The following is a 24,170-nucleotide window of genomic DNA, read 5'->3' on the forward strand; positions in this document are numbered from 1 at the left end:
CCATCTATGCCCATCTTCCAAGCATGTATAATCATGTTGCCACCATAGGAAGGATGGTACTTCACTTTCCACTACAGCAGTACAAGAACCATACCAACTGCTTGCAGGTGGAATTTGGCACAGCTTGCCAGAAGAGCCACAGCCGTCTGCCACATACTTCTGCCATTATGTAGACCTCACCTTGCATGAGGGAATACACTTTTCATCAAAAGAGTGACTACTCCCAGACTCGGCTGTTCTATTTATCCATACAAAACTTGCACATTTTTCTGTTGTCAGAGAAGATATCAAAGTTAAAACATCACCATATCCAAGCCACATTTATCTCTAAATACATCAAAAACATTTATCAATTTAAATGTGAATAGTGTGAAAATAAAGGCCGAGCGAGTAGTTTCAGATGGAGCTCCATTAGATTGTACCAGGAATAATCAATCTTATGGGACTTACAACATGGCGCTCTAGCACAAAAAGAAGCAGTTCGAGGAATACAAGCAGAGCAGGCATCTTTGTGGTGTTGCCAATATTTGATTACTTTGATCCATTACTCCTGTTTCCACTTACAGTTTAATATCCGCTCGGGACTGTAAAGTCAAAATGGAGAAGCTAATTCTTTTTGTAACCTTATAAATAGAGTAGCGTTTTTTCAAGAACACATAAGAAACTTTTTTTTTTAAAGTCAACAGTCAGGCACTGAGGGTCATGGAAAACAGTATAAATCAGGTTATGTTGCTGTAAATGTCGACTAAGAAAACGAATTAAATAACTTCTACATGTTTTGGAGACAGCATAGATGTATTACATATTGATCCTGGACAGCTGCCAATGTCCAAGACAGGTTCAGTTCAATTTGAGGATCAAGCAACTAATAACCCATTTTGGTTATTAGATTCAACACCGTGTTCCATAATTTTCACCTGACTCTTGGCTCTTTCACCCCTGCTCCCAATTACCTAGGTCATCTTTAAGGTCAATTTCTGCACTGGTAGGATTGATAACAGCCTCCACCTCATAGCCGGCTAAATTACTGATCTCACTGTGGACAAGGTGCAGCTGAAAAGAAAAGCACGACGTGGGAGATAACAGGAAAGCCGGGAAATGACAGCCAAGCAGCAGAAACGTAAGCATCACCGCAAAGTAAAGTGCAGACCAGCATGCAGCTCAAACAAAGGCTTTAGGTTAGATACACAGACACTATGCATCAAAGAAACACATTACATTTAAAGGAGGACAAATCGAACCAAGTCGAGAGTGTGTCTTGCTTTTAAGAGGGATCAGTAACTAAAACCCAGGACGTAGAAAGCACCTTTGAATACAAAACTCCCTGAAGCAGCAGTACTACCCAAATGCATATTTTTGAACACTTTAATTTATTGCAGGAGGACCAACCACATGGTGACCGAACTGTATTTGTGCGACATTGTGTTCTGCTCCTGGGAAGATGGTTATTACTAGTTGTTCAATCTAATGCAGTACATTCCTACACTACACTCTGCTTTAATTGAGAAACTCACTTTGCATCGCATCAAAATCTATCCAGGCAGTGGTATGTGCAGTACAAACGCTGTAATCCACACAAATGTATACACAAAAATAATGATTTGTAAAAAATGGTAAAGAGGAACAAACCAAAGTCAAATAATGAAACTGTTTCATTATTTGATATGTCCGGTTGTACTGCTGCTTTACACCAATACCCCTCACAGATTAACACAGAAAGAAATATATGCATTCTTTTTGCTGCACACACCAGTCTGGAGGAAGAAAATAAACTTGAGTTTCTGCCAATGCCTGATGCCGAATTGAACCTTGTATTTTGGAGGCTGCTTTCACATGCGTCAGTGATGAAAGAGAGGATTCCGGTAGATTTGCTGACTGTTCACAAGTGCAAGTCTGTTTTGTTTTTTTTTGAAAATTTGTTTATTAGCATAGTAGGTAAAGCAGTCACAAAAATTTCCAGTCCCAGAGGGAAACAGAGTAATACATACACAAGGTTGCTTAGAACATATGTCTCGATTTTTCATTTTGTTGGTGACAGTAATCGTCACAGTTCATACAAACCCCGGTCAAAACTATCCTTCCCCCCACCCTCAACAAACCCACCCGACACTCTCACAAAAACATATGATTGAGCAATCATTAGACTGGGGCACATACAGAATCACAACATATGGCTCCATTCGACTGTACACATAGGTGGAACGAGACCAGTACAGAGATTGTAAATTGGGGACCCCTCGCACCTCCCAGTAGCGCACCACGGTTAGTGGCAGTGCATGTCAGTCCGGCCAAGGACACCTTTATCGTGCATTCGAAGAGGCACCTGTACCCTCGTCTTCCCCGTCTCCCCCAGTTTCAAACATACCTAATATGGTATACCAGTCCAGTGAAATTGGCGTTTTCCTCAGGCCTCTGTATTCCTCCCTCTGCAGTGCAACTCCCTCTGCCTTACCCCATCGCACCACCTCTGCCCTCCACAATTCCGGGTTGGGAGGTCTGGGTGACTTCCACCTCATCGTGATGGCTCGCTTCGCCAGCAACAGGGCCAGGTCCGCGAAGCGTGCCGCCACGGTTCTAGTGCGCTGTGAGGGCCCCAACCCCAGTAACGTGCCTTCCAGTGTAGGAGATCGGGTCAAAGCACCCGCTTTCTGGAGCGATTCATGGACCGTGGTCCAGTAGTATCCTAGTTTGGGGCATTGCCAAAGCATGTGTATTAGTGTTGCGTCCTCGGTGTCACATCGGGGGCAATTACTTTTCGCATCAGGAAACATCATGTGTATGCGGCGTGGGGTCAGGTAGGCTCTGTGTAGGAGCATCGATTGAATGAACTTAAACTTGGGGTTCCTAGCTACTTTTTTGGGAAACTGAAGGATACGTTCCCACTCCTTATCTCTCAGGGGCCTACCAATGTCCCCCTCCCATGCTGCCCGGAGTGGTGACAGATCGAAAGCCCTTCCCTTCTTAATACTAGCAGTGAGCCACCTTGTAAGGTGGGCGCCCGTGCCCATCAGGTAGTGCATGGTGATGAGAGGATTTGTAGCTGGCTCCATGCCCCTAGGGGACCACTTATGTGTGATATAGTGGCGAAGGCCAGAGTGTAGCAGGAAGGTGCCTCCAGGGACTCCATGGGTAGTTCTAAAGTCTGCAAAGGACAGTAGGTGCTCTTCCGCGAACAGGTCACCTACGTGCGACACTCCCGCGTCATGCCATTGTTCCAGCGAGTCCGCCGACAGAGTCCCCGTGGCCAGCGGGATACCCAAGAGCGGGATCGTGGGGGCATAGGACGACCCAGGGGACGTGTACTTTAACGCCTTTCGCCAGTAAGTTATCGCCAGTTTGAGGAGAGGCGGGACATCCCTCGGTATAACCGAGTTGGGCAAAAGTAACGTGTGTATTCTCCCCAATGCATGATCCCTATCCGTCATGTTGATCTCCTGAAGATTGCGACCCGCTACCCAGAAGGCCAGCCATTGCAGTTGACACGCATAGTTGTAGGCCCTAAAATCAGGCAAACCCATGCCACCGGCGTCAGAGGGGAGCTGCAGCTTGGACAGACCTATACGCCTGCGGCCGTGCCCCCACACAAGTTCGGTGAGTAGAGTGTCTAGGGTCTTAAAGGTTGCTGCCGGGATCAGGTGTGGCAAGTTAGTGAAGTGGTAGAGAAGGCGGCGGAGCATCACCATCTTGGATATCGCCACTCTGCGGGGTATAGAGAGTGGTAGTGTGAGCCAAAATTGTATCTGCGACTTCAGTGCTCTGATGGCCCTCCCAAGGTTACCGTCGATCATCTGGTCTGCTTCCCTGTAAATCTGCATCCCCAGATATCTGAAGGTGGTTTCAGCTATCCGGAACTCGTGGGGGGCGAAGGGTAGCGTAGTAGCCAGACCAGTTGCTGCAAATGTGAATCCATATGATTTGGATTCGCTTATGGTCAGGCCTGAGATCGACCTAAAGTCCTCAAATACCTGGGCAACAGGGCTCAAGTCGCCCCTCAAGTCCCGGAAATATAAGATAATATCATCCGCATAAGCGGACACTATATGTGCCGTCCCATGACGCAGAATGCCAAACCGGGGGGCCATGTGGCGGAGCCTACAGAGCATCGGCTCAAGGGCAAGGACGAATAGGAGGGGGGAAAGTGGGCAGCCCTGTCTGGTGCCCCGTGCGATAGCTATAGGAACTGATATATGACCTGAGGTGCGCACTCTAGCTGTGGGGGCTGTATACAGCAATCTGACCCAAGCGAGGAATTCGGGGGGTATCCCAAATTTCGACAGTGTGTCGAACATGTAATCCCATCTAAGGGAATCAAATGCTTGTTTCAAGTCCAGGGAGATGCAGCCTTCGGAGCTCGTGTCCTCACGGTCACCGAGCATGAGCTGAGCTAGACGCCTGAGGTTCATGGCTGTATTGCGGCCCGGGACAAAACCACATTGGTCCGAGTGGACCAGCTGAGGTGCATATTGCACGAGCCTCGATGCCAGCACCTTGCTCAATATCTTGGAGTCAGTATTGAGAAGGGACAGGGGTCTATAGTCAGCCATCTGAAGCCCTTCTTTATTAGGCTTCAAAAGGGACGTGACTAACGCCTGCATAGACGATTGCGGTAGGGTGGCTGTCCGCAGAGCTTCCAAGTAAATAGCGTGTAACCGTGGGGCTAGTAGGTCTATGTATGTTGCATAAAAGTCGGCTGGTAGGCCATCTGTCCCAGGGGTCTTGCCCTTAGGAAGGGCGCGTATTGCCTGTCTGATTTCAGCTATAGTAATGGTGCGCTTAAGGTCTTTGACCTGCCCGTCTGTAAGTCGAGGCAGGGCTAAGTCCCTCGTGAAGGCCTCGAATGCAACCTCGGGAAGGGGCTGTGGGGGACTGTACAGCGTTGTGTAGTATTCCCTGAACGCAGTGTTGATCCCGACCTGGGTGGTGACTGGATTTCCTGCTTGGTCCAAGATTCTCAGAATGGGGTGGCTCACTGGGGAGTCCCGTAATAGGCGGGCTAGGAGGGGGCCAGCTCTATCCGCTTGTGCATGCTGCCTGTTCGTATATTCTCTGTAGTCTAGGAGCCTCAGGTCTTCCAGTAGCTCTGCGTGTCGAATGTGAGCCTCCTGTAGTGGCGTGAAGGGTGCATGTGTGCCGGCAGCCTCATTCTCTAGGGAAGCTAGGGAGCCCTCCACCTCCTTCAGTTGATTAATTATCTCCCTTTTCCTGCCCATTCCAGCGGCCATGGCTGCCCCCCTAAGACAGACCTTAAATGCGTCCCACTCCACTTGACGGGTGCTGGCCGTGTCCATGTTTGTGGAGAAATATGTTACTATAGCATCGTACAGGGAGGCCCGGAATACTGAGTCTTCAAGGAGATCTGGGGACAGTCTCCAAGTGGGGATGGGGGCTAGTCGCCTGCCCCACTGTCATGTGAGTTCTACAGAGCTGTGATCGGACAGAGTTTTCCCCATGTGTTGGGCCTGAACAATTGTATCTGCTACGGAGCGGGAACAGAATATGTGGTCAATTCTGGTATGAAGCTGGTGTGGTGGGGAGAAAAAGGTATATTCCCTCTCTTGTGAGTGTGTACTGCGCCATGCATCAGTCAGGTCCCAGCCCTCAGCCCACCGATTAAGAGCATCCGCTTGTTTCCTACTCTCAGTCGCCTGTAAAGGGGGATGTGACCTATCCAGCGCAACATCAAGCACAGCATTAAAATCACCCCCAATAAACCATCGATGATCAGCCCACTCCGTCAGCACCCCAATCACCGTCAACAAGAACTCCGATTGATTAGAGTTCGGCGAGTAAACACACCCAAATACAACAGCATCCCCGTCTAACAGCCCCCGCACAAATACATATCGGCCCTCTTTATCGATTCTATGCTCTAACATCTGAAAGGGGACAGAGCCACGGAACCAAATCGCTGCCCCCCTTGAAAACGCAGAATAGGAGGTAGCAAATAGTTGTCCCCTCCATTTCTTGCGCAGCTTCAGAGGCGTTCAAATGTGTCTCTTGCAGGCATGCAATCTGAGTTCCCCTGCGGTTAAGCTGGGCCAAAATTCTATGGCGTTTCTGGACTGCTCCCATGCCACGCACATTCCAGGTGCACAGTTGGTAATTATTAAGTGGCCCCATAACCATCTATGTGGTGTGACCCAGTGAAACGCCCTGGGCCCCATGTCAGTTCTGCGTTGAGATAAGGTGAGTGTGTCGTGAAAACAAATAACCCCTGAACAAAAAGGTCCCCAAGCCAACGTGCCCGGGATCCAAACTGTGGTGCCCAACGTGGGCACAAGTCATTTGAGTCCGTGTGCATACCGGGGGGTGACAGGCCTCTGTCGACTGTCATTGAACGGTCTGCATGGGCTCGTTAGTCCTCAACAAAGTGGGTTCCCCATGCAACCCACCACATGCGAAAGGAGGGGGGGGGGGGGGGGGGGGGAAGTTCAAGTATACATTACCACCTGGAGGGGATCATATTCTCAGCAAATCAGAACTCCTCTGCCATTTGGGCTGTAATTTTCGGGAACAGCGGCAAGCTGTCCATTGAGCCAGACACCTCTGTATGAGTGTCAGTGGTGGCGGAGTGCCTGTCATTAAGTGCTTGGGCGTCGTGTGCTGCCAGTGCCTCCTCCGTGAGCTGCTGCCGATGAGATGACGATGGGTGGCTCGCCATGTCTTCTGAAAGTGAAACTCTTCCTGTGAGGTTGTACAATGGGGTTGATCAAAATGGACAACTAAGTCAACCAATGGCAAACACTACAGTCTCTATGTGCAGGCAAGAGGACTCTACTATCCCTTGAGATAGGATCCTGCATCAGGGGTCTGCAGGGCGCCTTCATGCCCAGGTTTGCTGTGGAATTTCTAAAGCAGGGTATTATGAGTTAACATAACCGTTCCAACCCCACCAGGAAAGATTACCCTACTCAGACTTGTATGATTCGAGGTGATCATTTCAGCAGCACGACCAACTGCTCTTGTACATTCTGCCATATGCATTTGCCACTGTGGGTTTCAATTCTACAACGCTGAAGTGTGGATGTGTCATATAATACTAGCTAATGAATATTTCCAGAAATAATGACAAACCTAATACTCAGCTCGTGTCCCAAATACATAATGTTTAATGATACGTTTTCTTTTGAAACAAATTTTTAGGTCAAGACCTTTTGATTTTATGACAATTAATATGTTTCAGTATTTAATTATTAATAGAGATTTCAGACAGCGCTCTTCATTTATTTATCTAATATTGTCTCATTTGCATTTTTCTTCTGCCTACTAGAGCATGCAGCATGGGGCAATAAATCAGCCCACTTCAACCACTGGTTAACCTCACAGTGAGTGATGCCGTTCTGCCATTTAATATTACTCACACTGCAGTTCCCCTATGTGCCAGGGACTACTGAGGCAGAGTGTGCTTTTTGAGATCAAAAAAATGTTGCTTATAGATTTTCCTTTTAATCGATGTTTTTCTCCAACACTAAAGGTTTGCAAAACTCATGACAAAACCAGCATTAACAAAGCTAAAAGACTGGTGGTCAATGAATGACAAACGTACTGGCTCATACAATCCTTGTTATTTAATAATTCTGTTTTCCTGTATTTTGTTGCTGACCTTTCCCCATTAAGGAGTGCTGCGTTTGGTTCTTATGGTGTTAGCTTAGTTATTTTGTTTGTTGTGCATTTTAAATTAGTACCACGTCCAATCCCAGTGCTGCCACTCTGGACATTACTTTTGAAATCTCACTGTGGAAAAAGCGGGATACTTCTGACCCCAATGAAGATGGTGGAAATGGCTGAATCACAATTGTGCGATCAGACGTAATCTATTTTTGAAAAATCAATATTTAAATTGTCTTTTGTGGGATTTACCAATGGGACCTCTGCCTGCATGCCCAGTAGCAAGAACACTGCTAGACGAAGTGGTGTCATTGTGGTTGTTCACACATATTTCATTGGTGAGACCAATAGTGTCTCCCAGAACACCACTTGCTCACTGTCAGGTCTCAGTGACACATGCATAGGCCATCTCTGAAATACTTTGAATCAGCATAAGGCTGCCCTAATACTATGCCAACCTTTTGGCAATTCTTGTTCGCTTTTGTCATGGCCTTGCAACACATTATTGTTGTGAAGCTGCCAGAAGTTTGTCAATCTTAAAAAAAGCATTTACTAAAGGCAATAATGTTTTTGGGTCTGAGAAAAAAAACCTGAAAAAAACACATTACAATAGTACTCTGTTGCACGGATAGAGAACTACTTTGTGTGTAGACGTGCTCCATTTAACAGGGGAGCATGCCGTAACTCATAGTGAAGTCAGCCAATGGTTGAAGTGGGCGACGCTTTAGCCCCTCAAGTGGGTTGGAAAAACATGTGAACGACACAACCACAGGCAAATGGAAAAAGTGTGGCTGAAAATCCCTATAGGTAGCTATGTTATACACATAGTTTTAGTAAAATCAAAAGGTCTTGCCTAACACTGAACTAAAAAAGGTAGTTCTTGTGTCACTGGCTACCAGCCTCTTGCCATTGAAAAAGACAGAAGGAAAGCAAGGAGGAGTAAAGAAACTAGGAAAGAAAGAAAAATAAAAGAAGTAAAGCAGAAAAGAAACAGAGAAGGAACGAAAGAAGGAAAGATCAAAAGAAAGGAAGAAGGGAACAAAAAATATTTAGAAAGAAGACAAAAAAGAAAAGCAAGAAATAAGGAAGGCAAGTAGAAAAGGAAGTAAGGAAGGCAGGAAAGTAAGAAAGAAAGAAAGAAAGAAAGAAAGAAAGAAAGAAAGAAAGAAAGAAATGAAGACAGACAAAAAAGAAGGAAGGAAACAAAGAAGTATGAAAGAATGAAAACAAAAAGAAGGAATGGAAGCAGAAAAGAAAAAAGAAAAAGAGAGGCAAAGAAAGAGAAAGAAAGTAGGGAAGCAAGAAAGACAAGAGGGAAGAAAAAAGGAAACCAGGAAAGTAGGAATCAAAGAAATGAATTAATGCAAGAAAGAAGGCAAGAGGGAAGGAAAGGAAGGCAAGAGAGAAAGGACGAAAGAAGGCATAAAGTAATGAAAGAAAAAAGGTAAGCAATAAAGTATGCAAGAAGGAATTAAAAGAAAAAATGAACGCAAGAAAGAAGCAAAGAAGTAATGAAAGAAGGAATAAAAGAATAAGGAATGAAGGGAAAAAGGAAGGTAAGAAAGAAGGAAAAAGAAATTAAAGAAAAACAGAAAACAAGAAAGGAGAGAAGGAATGAACACAAAAAATGAAAGCAAGAAAGACGGAAAGAAGAAATGAAAGAAGAAAAGGAAGAAATAAAGGAAGAGATGAAAGAAATAAACCAAGAAAGAAGGAAATAAAGTAAGGAAGGAAGAACAAAAGAAAGCAATACAAACTGCTACAAATTAATCATGATAAATGCAGTTTTTCTTCCTGTACAAAGGTTGTTAAAGAACCACTGGTGAAATTGAGACCAGAATAAACATGTTCTGAACACTTATCCCCTATTGAATTCACTTATACACTATTGAAGCGTTTGATAACTTACTACAGAACAGTTTCAAATGGACACAATCCGTTATGCTGCAAAATACCAGCAGTCAAACAGTAACTAAAGAACACTCTAGAAGGAATTTACAACAGCATTGGCAGGAGTAAGGAACTAATAAAGTGTGGAAAGTGGCCTGTGTACCGTCCTGCTGTCACATCAGACTCTAAACACAAAGGCAACATCGAAGTAATAAATTATACAAAGAAAAAAAGAAAATTGGCACAGAAAGGAACTAACTATTGTGTAGATGTGCTCCTAGTGAAAGAGCAAAATGCAGTCATTCATAGTGAAGTTATCAAGCGCCTGAAGAGCGCTCTATGCTCTAGTGGGCGAAATGTAAATGACACACCAACAGATCAATGGATGAAGAAAATTGTCTGAAAGCCCCTTGAAATAAGTATATTGGACATGTATATTTTTGAAATCAAAGGGTCTTGGCTATAGAATGGGCATTGGGCTCAGTTTGTTCCCTCACTAGAAGCCAGTGATGCCATTGGTAGCGCCGCAGCTGATTCTCTGTTTTTTTAACACAAAAATTAATCAGGCTCAGGCTGCTGAGCTCTTGGCACTCGCTGAACCTTATTTGCAGGCAGGTCAACATACAAAGCACAGATGAAATCAAGTTTCGAAATTCTCCAGAACTCTAATAGTAATCAGTGAAACTTGCATCTCCTATGTATTTACCCGATCCTGCATAGGTACTTAAGGTAGACTTAGGTCTCTCTCAGAAACTGGCCAGAAAATGGTTGAGCACCAACCCTGCCAGTGGCGGCAGCCAGCTACGGAGAGTGCTGAGGCAGGCAAATGGGTGGGAGCATGCACGCCCGATGAAATTAACTAAATTGCCAACATGCATTACATTATCATTTTAAAGTTAAAATATTTATCTTTAAAACAGTAATGTAATGTATGACGGTGATTCAGCATACATTAGCACAGTCATTCAATAAGTTTAAAAAGTAAATAAAATAGTCACTTACCTTGCTGCACGTTCTCACTCGAGTCCTGGTGTTCTTCTCTCCTCCAGCGCAGGCCCAAGCCAACTCCCCTAACCAATCCTGATGCAGCTCTCATGCTGTTAACCAGCATGAGAGAAGCTCCAGGACTGGATGGAGTGGCTCTCTCAGCGCTCTCAAGGGCGCTGTAGCACTGTGCTTGCTCTCGTTGGAGAGATTTAAAGTGCTCATGTCCGAGTAGCCGTCGCAAAACAGCCGACCAAAGTGACATGCCCAGCCCACCACTCCTCCCTGCTGCTGCCATTCAGAAGAAATAGCCCAGGACGCAGGTTAGTGAAAAATCCAATGGTAATAAATGTACTTTATTACCATTTAACTTATCATGTCTGGGGCATTTACTGGTGGCATTTTAATTAATGGGGAGCTGCTCCTCCGCCCTAATCGATGAGCGTCTCCTGCTCCCTAGCATAAAATATATGTAGGTGGAGGAGCAAGACAACTGAGAAGAGAGGCAGAGGCATTCTCCTTTGTCTCTGAAAAAAAGGAACATGCACTTCCTCAATAGACGTTCGTCACTCTGGAAGATGGAGTAGACATTTGATCCTGGGACGTCCTGTGGTGTGTGGTCACTTCACAAAGGAGCACAGTGCATATTTCAGCCGACAGATGTCATGGGCCTACACACCTACAACATGCACGTTCTTTGGCTTTAAAGTCATACAGTGAAGTAACTTGTTAGTAAAATATGTGCAGAGAAAACAATGTCTGCATTTTATTGATTACAGAGCACTTTGGAAGTAAAACTAGATCTGAATCTCAGGACAGTCGCTATTGGCTCCAACTTCAACTATAGCACATGAATATGACAAGCTGACGAAAGAAGTGACACAATCTACCGCTTCAGGCTAAAAGGCTTACTCACGCGATCATATAGATTCCAATGGGCCTTTCACTGGGACTTTCAAAGTTGATTTTTTGTTGTTGGTTTACTGCTGGCAGCAAGTGTCTTACTTAACCACATTTTGACACTTGTCTGGGTTTGAGCAATCCTAATAGTCACAACATTGAGACCTCAGCCAGCAGATCTAAAGCTGACTTCCCATGGCATGCAACAAATGACAATGTTTAAAAAAGCGTATACTACTCAAATGATAAGCTCGCATTCAGCTTTATAAAATCGAATTTATGTTCCCTATATTCAGTAGTAAACATAGCAGACTTAGTGAGAATTAACTAGTGAGCGAGCTGTGCAAACTGGAAGAACACCGTTGAGCCGTAACGTGTGAGCTTGTGTGTGTATTCACAAATATTTGCTACGCTTTTTCCACATTTCCCTCACTTCTAAACCTACACTTCAATCAACCATGCATTAAGCGTGCAGAAAGGGCAGGGCAGTGCAGATAATAGCACCTCATATTAATGGTGTGGAAAGGAAGGGCTCTAGGATGACGTCGGATGCAATACAGTTTTACATGGGAAGAATAAAGTTAAAGATATTAGTGAGAGTTCAGAAATGCATATCTTAAACCAACAAATGAATCTAAAATGTAGAGAATCAACACACGAATACCGAAGACAGGAGTACCCCAAAGAACTCACAACAAATCACAAATCTTTCCCCTGAAGGCATGGCACCACTGCAAATTCAATTTGCAGGGTTCTACTTTTCCGCATAACGCAGACCTGCGCCTACGCATCTGGAGATTTACTACTGTTTCCTGGCTTTGTCCATCATTTTTTCAATGAACCATATGAAGGTCGTAAAAGATGTTTCACTATTGAACTCCTTATTGCTCTTCGAGTCCAACAGTAATAAAACAAAAGCAGCTCACAAAACACAGGTTCAGTTCTGGCAGCGATGCATACTGACAATTGTGCATTTTTAAGTCAGAGTATTCTGATTTTAAATGTATTTTCTTCCATCGAGTTCTGGTGTGTATTTTAGCAATATCTTCAGTGGTTTCTTAAAAAACAGATGCGCTACCCTTGTTGGATTACAGCTCTAATGATAAACCTTCATTCCGTCTGTCACCTCAGAGCTATCAAGCAGCTCGGCTTCATCCTCTGTCTTACATCACACCTTAATGTGATTTAAAGATGTCAAAAAAATTGAACGGACGTACCTTCTGCCCAAGGAAGAGGTTTTTAGTGGACAGGACTGTGAATCCGTCCACACTACCATCTGTACTACTATCTGCATTGGCTGTCTTGCTGTTTTCTCCTCGCTTCTTCTTGCAAAAAACATACAAAGCAATATTATGATAATGCGACAAAAACAGTAAATACAAAGACAAAATGCAGGATTAAAACATATAAATGGTGGAAATCATAAACGTGTTTGAAACAAAAGATCCAGCTGTTTTGGGAATGCTTACCTTCTTAAAAGAGGACATGAAAACGTGTTTTTGTTCATACTTAACGCACTTCAGCATGATCTCGTTTCCACCTTACATGATGTGTGAGTGTTTTAAAGATTACCATAATACTGGAGTCTTGCGACAACGGCTTGGTTTAGGTGTAAAAGCCTGCATACAGAACTGGGCCTACTCTGTACAGAAAATAAGGTTCAAATCATGAACTATGAACATTTTCAAATCATGGGGTGAGAAAGACTTGGTCCGTAAAAGTGGCCACCTGCAGGGGCGTAACCAGGGTCCTGTAGACTCTGTGGTGCAGGGGAGCCCACAACCCTGCAAGTGCCCCAATCCCGTAGGATGGGCAATATTTTGCCTAAAGCCAATGATTATCTGCGCGATATAGAAGGCTCAGGGGTCCCTCCTCACATTTTGCAGGGCCACCCCATTATTAATGTTACGTCACTGACGACCTGTAGAGGAGGGTTCATATGGGGACAGAAAGAAGGTGAAGCAATCAACCGTTTGAGAGGAAAGGGACACCGTCATGCTAGAATTGAAAATAAGATCTGATAGTTCAGGTAAGTTTTACTACAAATATTATATGGCTAAAATAAACAAGCAAAGCAATAAGACGGAACTACTCTGAAAACAGTGTTGCCCTCATGTATCATCGAAGAGGGGTCAAAGCCGCCGGCTATGATTACTACAGAAACATGTATGCTCACCAGATGCTGAGCCGGTTACTGATCTCTTGAAGAAAGCGCCATGCCTGCTATTTGCTATGTCAGACAGGAAAATAGCGTAAGCCCAAACAACTAACTACTTTCATATCTTATACACTAAAGCTTTTAGCTTAACTCTGGGCTCTTCTCTTTCCAGGGATACCAGCATACACAAAATCACAAACACAAAATTTCTATGTCAATCTCTTTAAAATAATTGAACCTCTTCCTTTCACTTCCCATCTCAGAATGGCAGTGCACCCATTCGTTACCTCCTGCTTGGACTCTGCCAATGCCATTCTTATCAGAATGCCACAATCGCTGCTTAATCGATGTAGGACCATCTTATGCTCCACAATAAGAGAGATGTCTTCAACAAGAAAGCTCAACATACTACTGTAATGCCTTCCGGCTTTCATTGCCTGTCTAAGACTCAAGAATCAGACTCCACGCCTAAAAAGACATGCATCTGAATCAACCTTCATACCTGGTCAATCTACTGCTCATCTTGAGGCGACAAATAGGACTAAGGGAGGCTCTCTCTACACAGAAGTACAACAATGCAAGGCCAATACAACTTTCCTGGAAGACTCTTCGATTAATCACGGCATTTGCAAACCCTACTCCAGGTGCTCATGGTGCAGATAATCAAAAAACATCTCAAATAGCTAGCTGGTGAAAGCTTTCTTCACGGTATTAAGATCAGTCTGAGATTAAAGGACAAAGAGAGCCACAACTGTGGTCCCTGTCCTGAAAAGGCTGCCACTCTGCTCTTCCAGCAGATCCAAGGACAACACCATCTGTGACTAGCTCAGAAGTTCTGGCTATATCTGAAATAGAAATGTCTGTTTATTTTTGCCTATCTACTGATCTTCACTTAATTAAGCTAATTGTTGCACTAAATTATGTTTCTTAACTTCACGTGAGGCATGCTAGTAGTTTTGGGTGCAGAAGTGCTCCATAAAATCTTTACACAAATAACCCAGTGAATCTACCAGAGATTCAATGGGCAATACGTAGACGGCTCAGGATCAAGACTCCTCATATTGCATGGTCTCTCAAAGCATTCTATGCTGAACATGCAGCACTCTCAACAACTAGATTTCTAAAACCGTTTAATAATGAATTTGAAAGTGATGAACTGCCAGAAATTGCAAATTTTATATAAGGTTTCCAATAGATGCATTACAATTTAGTAATGGTATTCTCCTGTTGATTTATCCTATGGTGTGGCAGAGCTGATAAAAAGGTGTTTGTGACTTAAGCAAAGTGGCATTTTGCAATCCCATTCCATGGCACTTAAGCCAAATTTGCTTTTTTGTTGTTGTTAAACAAAAGCACCTTGCTGGTAAAGTCATACACAGCAGCCTAACACGGTATTGCTGTTTGACCAGAAACGGCTCAGGTTTAACAAAATAGGCTTGACATGGACATTCAATTATCACTGACCTGCCGGTATGCTACAAGCACATAACTACAGTAAAAAGTTAGACTTAAGTGCTATTCTTACTGTTAATTACTAGTTTGGTGCAAAAAGTACACCCCCATATCAACTTAAAGCAAGTTAGATAAGAGAATTGTGACAAATTATCACCTAAAAAAGCAACTAAACATTCTTTGGGAGACAGTGTAAGACAAAGGTAACCAGCTAATTTTCCATCTAATTCTAGGTATTTAGACAACTAACACTGAATGAGTATCCTTGTGTATTCTGGGGCAGTCTTGTATTTATGGCAAAATGAAATAAAGAAACCTACCTTTGACTTCCTTGCTCCTTTTTTGCCTACTGATTTCTTTACTGGTTTCTTAGAGACAAGGACTTTGGCTTTTTTCGCAGGAGGTGGAGTGATGACTGCTTCCAGTTTACCCTTTGATCCTCTCTTCTTTGCCAACAGCTCTGGATGAATATTTGGCAATACACCACCATTGGCTATGGTTACGCCTCTCAATAACTACGTAAACAAAGATCATGATTCGCGGTTAGAGATGATGTATGCTGCTTTTTTTTTTCAACATCATCTTGACTTTTGACCAGCCCAAGGCAACACCCTATTTTGAAGCTTACTGTAAAACAAACTTCGTGGTATAATGACTGAAATAAAGAACTGGCACAAAGTTTAGCACAAAGTGAAGCATACAAGACAGATTCCCATGACAGAATACACAGCCCACTTCATTTTCTATTGACATTTTTCAATATGTAATTAGGGTACAAGATGAAACTATGGTTATGCAAAAAGTCACTAAGATTCATTTTTTAGACTAAATAAAGAGAAGCATAAGTCTAGTATCATGGGCAACTCTGATGGTAGTGTGAATATTTTAAAAAAATGACTCTTAAAGATGTTCTATAAGCCTGTTTGCGTTTCACCCTTTTTGTTGCGCATTACAGTGGTGTAGATTGCGTATCTTCAAAGCAATAAAGTTTCAAGGCTAGAAAATAAAGGCCAGCATCTGTAACATGGCGAGTAAAATGGCAAATATGAATTTCTGCAAAGTGTTAAAAGGACATTGTTCTCGCGCTTTCTACGCACCACATAGCCACCTGAGACTCCTCCAAGATATTACTCTCAGAACCAAGGGAGAGGTATACACTGCTAGTTGCTCACCTGGTTTAGCTCTTCGTCATTGGCTATGGCTAGCAGGATGTGTCTTGGAGTCACTCGACCCTTCTTGTTGTCTCTTGCTGCGTTTCCGGCCAATTCCAAAACTTCAGCTAGCATGGAAAGGTTCAGAACGTAAATCAGCAGTGACATTTACGACTACATTTCTGCCAGTAATAATTTAACCATGCTTACAATCATAAAAACAGACCTTATGTGTATGATTTTTCTGAAAGTTTACAAAAGTGAAAATGGTACAAGATTGCATATGATCAACGGGGCGGACTCTGCCCTAAAAGTAAATATTTGCAAGTGTAATACTCCTTAAGAGTTACAAAGAACTTGTTTAATTTTAAATATGTTGCATTTGTTTACCATGCAGTAGTAATGAAAGATGTGGGTATACAAATGCCAAATAACAATAACTGCAATTCAATAAATCAACATAAATACATGTTTTTAAAAAGGTACATTTTTATAAGTATCCGGTCACACAAATAGCTCATCAGATGCATCTTCATTTTCAGCTTCTCTGATAATGTGCTCCTAATGTGATATTGGTTTCAACTCAAACATTTTTCGGTTAGTCCTTCCTTTGCCACTTCCTGACAAAATAGCCATATCCTCCCACAAGCCTTATTTTTAACCAAATTAAGTATTTTTCCAACCATACGTCTCTTCTTTTCCCCCCACATACCCCTCTATTCTCTTAGAAATGTTTTGTCTATCTCTCCTATTGCCCTGTGTCTCTTCGAGCTTACTGTTCTTGTAGAAGATCTGGGGATGAGGTCAGGATTATTACTTTGTCCCTCTACCTTGGTTTTGAACCCTCCACCGGTTGATTCAAAACTGTCAAGGAATATTTCAGTATAGGCGACACCTGACAAGAATGCAAATACCATGAAATGGATCAGGGGTCAATTTTGTGTTTAACGGGTCAAAGAAGAAGTTTTCTCTAGCATGTTAAAAGATAAATCTTTCCCTAGAATGTCACTCTCTAGGATCTCATCCCATGAGTGTATGTGTTCACTCTTAAAGGGTAAACTCATCACTCAACTTGCTATAGGGTCATTAGTCATTTCAAAAAGGCATACATGCTTCAATGTAACCCATGAGTACGGCCATGTTCAGGTATATGTGCTCTTTAAACTGCATTGTTCCTATGAGGTAAAAATTCTTAGGATGTACCGAAAGCAACCATAATGTAGATTAAATATTACACTTTGCCACAATGTCACATCCTCTTACCAGTTGCATCACCGTGCCTAGACTGAAGTATGTCACAAAACATTATTTGTGTTCAATATAATCATTTACTGATGTACCCTAAGGCCAAGACAGGTGGTGCATCAACCTAAAGTAATACAGCCATCATTTCTTGTACTATAGTCATAGGTAAACAAATAAGTATTTATTGGATATTCCTGAAAAGGGCCAATTGTCCTTTGTTTCTGAGCCTCTTTTTCTATCACGATTTGAACCTCAGTTCGTTGGTCTTTGACAGACCTCCAATCCCGAGTCAATCTTCCTCTCTCTGGGCCTTCACATGGTATTCTAAATCCTTCACTGAATCCTTATGCCCCCTACCTGACAGGTAGCATTACATCCAACCGGCTAACCTTTACAGCATAATTGAATTATGAGCCTTCCCCAAAATGCCTTTCGATACTTGTCCTCCATTGGATAACCCCTCATTGGTACACTGTACTATTGTAGCAGCCACTGGTTTCAACTGCATATTGGCAACGCATGCTTGAACTTGCAAGGGCATCCGCAGGAGCCACAAGTATGAGCTCATGTATGCCATCCACTGGAGTCAAAGATCCATGTTTATCACCCTCCAAACTACTATCTGATCCTCATTTATTCTAGAGATGAATTTACCACGATACACTGAATAGGAGCAACATCCTGCAGCTGTTGGCTGAATTTGAGGACCTAAAAGAAATTAAAACAGGCGACCTTGAGCAGGTTCATTTTCTTAAAAGCCCTAAAGACGCATCTATTGACCAAACTTTGACAATCTGGAAATCAACAGAAATTGCCGAAGCAATTATGGGAAAATCAGATATTTTTCAATCTTGGGGTATTCAAATAACTCACCAAATTTCCCCACGCTACCCACCACCACTGATGAGGTCGGGTGGAGTTCAACTTATCAGGAAAATTGATGATGCACATACAAATCAACAAAAGCCTGTTTACTCAATTCTATTCAATGCAAAGGGCAGAAGTGAATCCCCACTAGGGTGTGTAGAAACAAAACAGGGCTATGTGGATTCACAAAATACTATGGATAACTGGAAATGGCTCCCTGGTATGTTAAATGAAAAACGGAAAGTCTGACCGCTTAACAGAGAACAGAAACAACAAATTAATAAGGATATACATGTGTTATCCTGGAACATTGCAGGTGCAAAAAGATTACTAGAAGGAGGATTACCATTGGAAGAATGGCGCGGATGTGACATAATTGCGCTACAGGAAACTTGGTTACAAGAAGAAATCTCCCTTGTTGGGTTTATACATCATAGCGTAGCTGCTGAAAAACGTAAGATCTATGGCCGTGCCATTTGTGGCCTTTCAGTATATGTGTCAACATCCTTAAAAATTAATTCAGTACAATTACAATCACCAGATTCTAGCATTCAGTTAATCAAACTAACAGATCAAAACACCAATAATTCCACGTCAACAATTCTGGTTAATTATTACACGCAACCTAAAATTAAGCAAAAAAAGTCAAAAAAATGCGTTATTGTGCAATGTTATTATGGACTTACGCACTACGGATCCATTTTCCAACATTATAATCACTGGTGACTTTAACTCCAACCTGATCCTATCACCGGACGAACATGATAAAATATCAACGGATAATATCTATTGGGGTGTTCCACAACAGATACAAGGTGGTGCAGGAACACGGAAGGATCAACCAGCAATCCAATTAGTGACTGAATTACAGTTTCTTGGTATGCGTGTACTGAACGGGAGGTTTACCGAAGACCAACCCCCCAGTAAAACGTACTATGGTCCACACTCCCAATCTACCATGGACTTTTCAATGGTTAGTCTTTCAATAAGCCCTTTGGTAATCAGCTTTCAAATTGAGTTCACCCTGCTGAGTGATCATGCAATGCAACACACCATATTTAACCTCAACAAGGAAAGGTTGCAACCGTCATATTTACTGGAAGGCCATCTAAGCTCTGCTAACCTGAAACGTATAAATTAGTCTAACACAATGAAAACGAGTGGTTTATTATAATGACGGATACACTGAATGAGATTGGGAATGCTGCAACAAATGTGATCCAGGCATGGTCTCTTTTCTTGCTAAAACTAAAACTAAAAATGAAGCTGCCTGTTATGAAAGCTAGCACTGACGAACCACACAAAAAACACTCGAAAGAGTTACAAGATTTGCGAAGACTACTTCGAAAAACTCAAAAGAATCTAAAGTGGTGTATGCCAACGGGCCACTTTTCGTGCGCAAAGAAAAGAATATAAAAATAAGGTGTGGGAATTTAAAAGGATAACTAATGAGAGTTTTTGGTCCAAATTATTTCAAAACTCCGGAACACTAATACATTTTGGCAAACCATAAATCAGCTAACAAGACCCTGTAACGTTCTTACATCGAATGTGCAGGAATCGGAGTGGGCAACGTTTCTTGCGACAAAGTTTACAGATACCTCGGCAAATACACTAAGTAGTGATCCTTGCCCAAAAAGTGAAAATAAAAAGTGCCCCGTATATGAACAGGGGAGTCAACTTTTGGCTAGTAACCACAGCAACATACTAAGTACCGACCTACAGAATAATTCATGTATGGCGGAAGAAATAATTAAAATAATCAAAAAAGCGAAATCTAATGGGGCACCAGGCCCGAATGGTATCCCGCAAGCGGCGTATAAATACGCACCAGAATTTTGGGGAGCATGTCTGGCTGAACTGTTTGCTGATGTGCAAAACCTGAACCGAGTACCTGAAAGCTGGCAAGGATCCATATTTATGCCAATCTATAAAGGTGGTGAAAGATCAAATCCGAATAACTATCATCTAATAGCGTTGCAGGATGTTGAGGCAAAATATTTTGCATCGCTTCTCTTAAACGATTTGGTCACTTGGTCAGCTGAAAAAGAGCCGATTCCCATTAATCAAACGGGGTTCAGGAAGGGGATTGGAACAACAGCAAATATCCTATCCATCACTATGATTGCGGAGAAGTGCATGAGTAGTAAACAGGACTTGAACTTGTGTTTTATTGACCTTCAGGCCGCCTTCGATAGCGTAGATCGTAATTTATCGTGGTCGAAACTGAAAGCATGGGCCATACCGGAGAGTATTCTAAGGGGTCGGTTGCTATTTTACTCAGATACCTGGTTGCAAGTAAAAATAGGGGATGGCACACGGCTGTCGAGAAAAGTTTTTACATCGATTGGACTCAAACAGGGGTGTGTCCTTGCGCCTCATTTATTTAAGCTTTTTATTTCAGATCTTTCCGGGAAACTGAATAATTGTAATGCCCATCCACCGAAACTAGGTGATCTACAGCTCACCCATCTGGCTTACGCTGATGGTATAGTATTAATGAGCTTAACAAAGGTGGGTTTAACCAGATAAGTATCAGAACTCTCAGATTTCCTGCCGGCAAACAAGTTGGCTTTAAATGTCTCAAAAACCAAAACTATGTTGATAACTAACCGCTGTGGATCTCGTCAAGATATTTGGCTAAAAGGAAAAATACTAGAGAAAGTCTCAGCATACAAATATTTGGTTTTTTTTTCTAGATGATAAGCTTAACTTAAAAGATCAGAAGAAATATCTGACGCAAAGAGCGGGAGCCCTGATATTTGGACTAAGTACTTTGACAAAGAAATTGGAAGGCCCATCACTTAAACCTTAATTAATCATGATGGCCAACAAAGTCCTTCCAAGTTTGACGTATGCAAGTGTGGCTATGCATGGAAAGGATGCGTTCCTACTAAACAGTCTAATAACTAAAACTTACAAGAAGGTTCTTCGATTACCCAGCATGTCATCACCAGCACAAATACGTCTCGAATTTGGCTTGAAAAACGAAACAATGGGAAGATTATATTCGTACATCAAGGTGTGGTACCAGATCAAGGAAAAAGCAATCAACAATAATCTTAATACCTATCTATGGCAAGAGCTTAATTCACAAAAAAAATCAAAAGCAAATCAATTCCTTACACATGCTTTGGAGACTACTTGCACAAAAACCCTATGGGATAAAAATCTGTCATTTGAAGTATTAAAACAGGTTTTAAACAAAGTGGCCAAACCTCATTCACTGATTTTGGATAAAGAAATTTTTTCACATCGTTCCCACTCTTGGTTAGTGATAAACAGCTATAAAACATTAACCCCAGCATTGTATTTGGAAACAACTTATTCCATTTTTACAAAGAGAAAGTTGATGGCATTGAGGCTAGGCAAATTCCCAACATTAGCTGAGGAACCTGGCTGGAAACAGCATGTAGCTGTCACATGTCGACTGTGTGGTAGCCCCAAAGAAGATCTAATACATATAATTTGTCATTGTAAGATATTGACCTAGGAACGTACATATTTTTTAAAGCCTAGTTTTCGGATTAAGAGGCTACGAACATGTAGATCTGCCATTATTGGAAGCCTGGACACAATTGCTCCTCGTTTACATTGCAAGCTGGTGAAGTTCATGCAGGCATTTGAAAAACACCTTAAACAACATGGAGATTTGAATTGTTAATGATTTGACTTCTTGCTACTGTGATTTTCTATAATGATGAGAATAACTTCAGGAATATAATTGAGTTTTATTACCCGTTTTTATAATGTTTTTTAATTCATTCTTCTATTTTTTAACAAAAAGCTTATAAATGTTTACAATGGTCGTGCGATATACAAATTGTTATGGTTTTAATTAACTAAACAATAAAGATTAAATTTCAAAATTCAAAATTTCAAAAATTTCAAAGTTCAAATTTAGAGATAAATTTGTCACACTGATGAAAGGTATCCCTCTAAAACTCACTCTGTCCTTATGTCTGTGTTTTGGAAGAAAAATATGCTGCAGTCAGGAAATATCTCAAAAGAAAAATAGAAAATACAATATTCACCATCGTTTATTTCTAACACGCACATAGCCTACAGCACGCAGTTGAGCAGGAAAAAGGATGAAGCCCAGGTTCAATTCCTTCTTAAAATTAGGAGATTCTGGAAGTTGAGCATTTCAAGAAACTCCTACCTAACTCTTTTACTTCCCTTTTGCAACCTTATTGCACCTTGTCTCTCTGAGGTGCATCTGAAACCATCCACATATTTCAATGGTATGTCGCTTCCTTGGTGGAAATCAATAGATGTGCTTCTTATAGTTTCATAATTGCCATAAAAGCAGTTTTCTGCTCGATTTGTTTTCTTTTAGATTTCGTTTTTTGTGGTCTCTTTAGGTCATTCTCCGCATTCCCCGTTTCTTACAGGCCTTGACCTTTGGCCCATTTACCCTATTGCTCTGTTGCCTCCTTGCAAGTGCCTTCCCTCTTTCTTCATTCTTATAAGTACCTGTGCCATGGAGCGCACTAAGGTTTCTGATATATTTCCAGCAGGTCCAGTGTTTTATCTCTTATTCTAGGATGTGTCCTCTCTGCATTGTCTTTTCCTTCATCTTCACATTGAAATCCCTTTTTCCTGGAGCTCCTTTACTCATCAAGACACACACAAATTCAGTGAGGTGGCAATCTCTATAACTAGTGTTTGTCTTGGCTTACTTGAGCTTTATTGCATCTGCTAGGTCTTATAACCTGTAGCGTTGACCAACCGGCAAAAGGAATTGAGTGTCTCCAGTCATGGTCGACATCTTGAATGTTGTGCAACAGAAAGTGTACACTCTGAGCACACCCACTGATGCTGACCTACCATTTTCCGTGGCCTGGCACGTCAGCACCTCAAAGCAGTTATGAGCATCCTTCACCGTGCCTTTCGCGCCAAGCGACAAGGGATGTCTCACCTCCACTCAGGCATCATTAGAAAGTATTCACTACAAAGCATACAATATCAACCAGTCGCCGCTTGCCACTGATAACTGCTGTAACACCACCCCCCCTGTCAGTCTAGAACTCTTGCAATGACAATACAGTCTTCCACCCGTCAGTCTGAGTTATGCAAATTGAGTATGTCGGACTAGTTAATAGTACAATTTGTAAAATACAGTGCTGAGATGTGAAAGCCAAGGGATTAAGACTTATAAAAACAACATTTTTTACTCTTTATTGTTATTAACGAAGCGCAATTCGGCATATAGTCGGCATAGCCTTCTTCCTTATATATGTAAAAACATTTTCAAATAAATGTATACCAACTTATTTACTTATTTATTTATAACGTTTTATATAGCGCGAACAAGATATATTTGGAGTTTTAATACAGTTTTTGTTATTTAGGATACGTTTGTGAACATTTAGAAATGCGTGATAACAAGTAACAATGTGGCCAATATGTAGGTGGCTTTTGTGATCTGGTTGTTGGCCTCCTCTTCTTGTAATGTCACCAGTTAGGTCAGATTGTTTTCATCTGGGCACCGCACTGCTGCCGGGTCCTCATGGTGAAATAAAAGAGGAAGTGATTCACCTACTAACCACAGAGAGAGCGTGTCTGCAATAAACTGCTCTAGATCGTCACTTATAAATGACAGGTTATTCCGGGCCACATAAACTCGGTTCTTATACAGGAAGTAAAGGTTTATTTTATACGTAGATGAGGCTGTTGCGCTTCTCCTTATGTTTATGATCAGGTTTCAGCAGATTTAGGAAAATCATTAAGTAACATTTCTACACATCTGGATCACATGCCCCCGAGTGTAGTCAAGGTTTGCCACTAGCGGACGGGAAACATTTCGGAAATGCCTTGTTCATTTCTTGTTGCTGTTTCTGTCAATCTCAATGTCGTGAAAAAAATAAGTAGATACAACACAGATGCAGAAACATTGTAACCAAAACTGGCAT

The 24,170-nt window shown here is 42.1% G+C and overlaps 1 protein-coding gene across 8 annotated transcripts in view; it reads right to left on the bottom strand.

Moving 5' to 3' along the window:
- The window catches only part of MACROH2A1 (macroH2A.1 histone), a 198,593-nt gene that overhangs the window by 101,289 nt on the left and 73,134 nt on the right, over positions 1–24,170 (bottom strand). For 2 of the 8 annotated variants that reach the window (XM_086931508.1, XM_086931507.1), the window contains exons 4-7: positions 16,165–16,271; positions 15,313–15,507; positions 12,600–12,704; positions 954–1,053 (exon numbers count right to left, since the gene is read on the bottom strand). In XM_086931508.1, coding sequence (XP_086787634.1) covers positions 954–1,053; positions 12,600–12,704; positions 15,313–15,507; positions 16,165–16,271 — 507 coding nt within the window. Of the gene's footprint in view, positions 1–953; positions 1,054–12,599; positions 12,708–15,312; positions 15,508–16,164; positions 16,272–24,170 lie in introns of all 8 variants that reach the window. The other 6 variants (XM_086931506.1, XM_086931505.1, XM_086931512.1 and 3 more) reach the window with 3 other exon arrangements.

This window comes from Lissotriton vulgaris, chromosome 7 (genome assembly GCF_964263255.1).
Source record: "Lissotriton vulgaris chromosome 7, aLisVul1.2, whole genome shotgun sequence".
NCBI lineage: Eukaryota > Metazoa > Chordata > Amphibia > Caudata > Salamandridae > Lissotriton > Lissotriton vulgaris.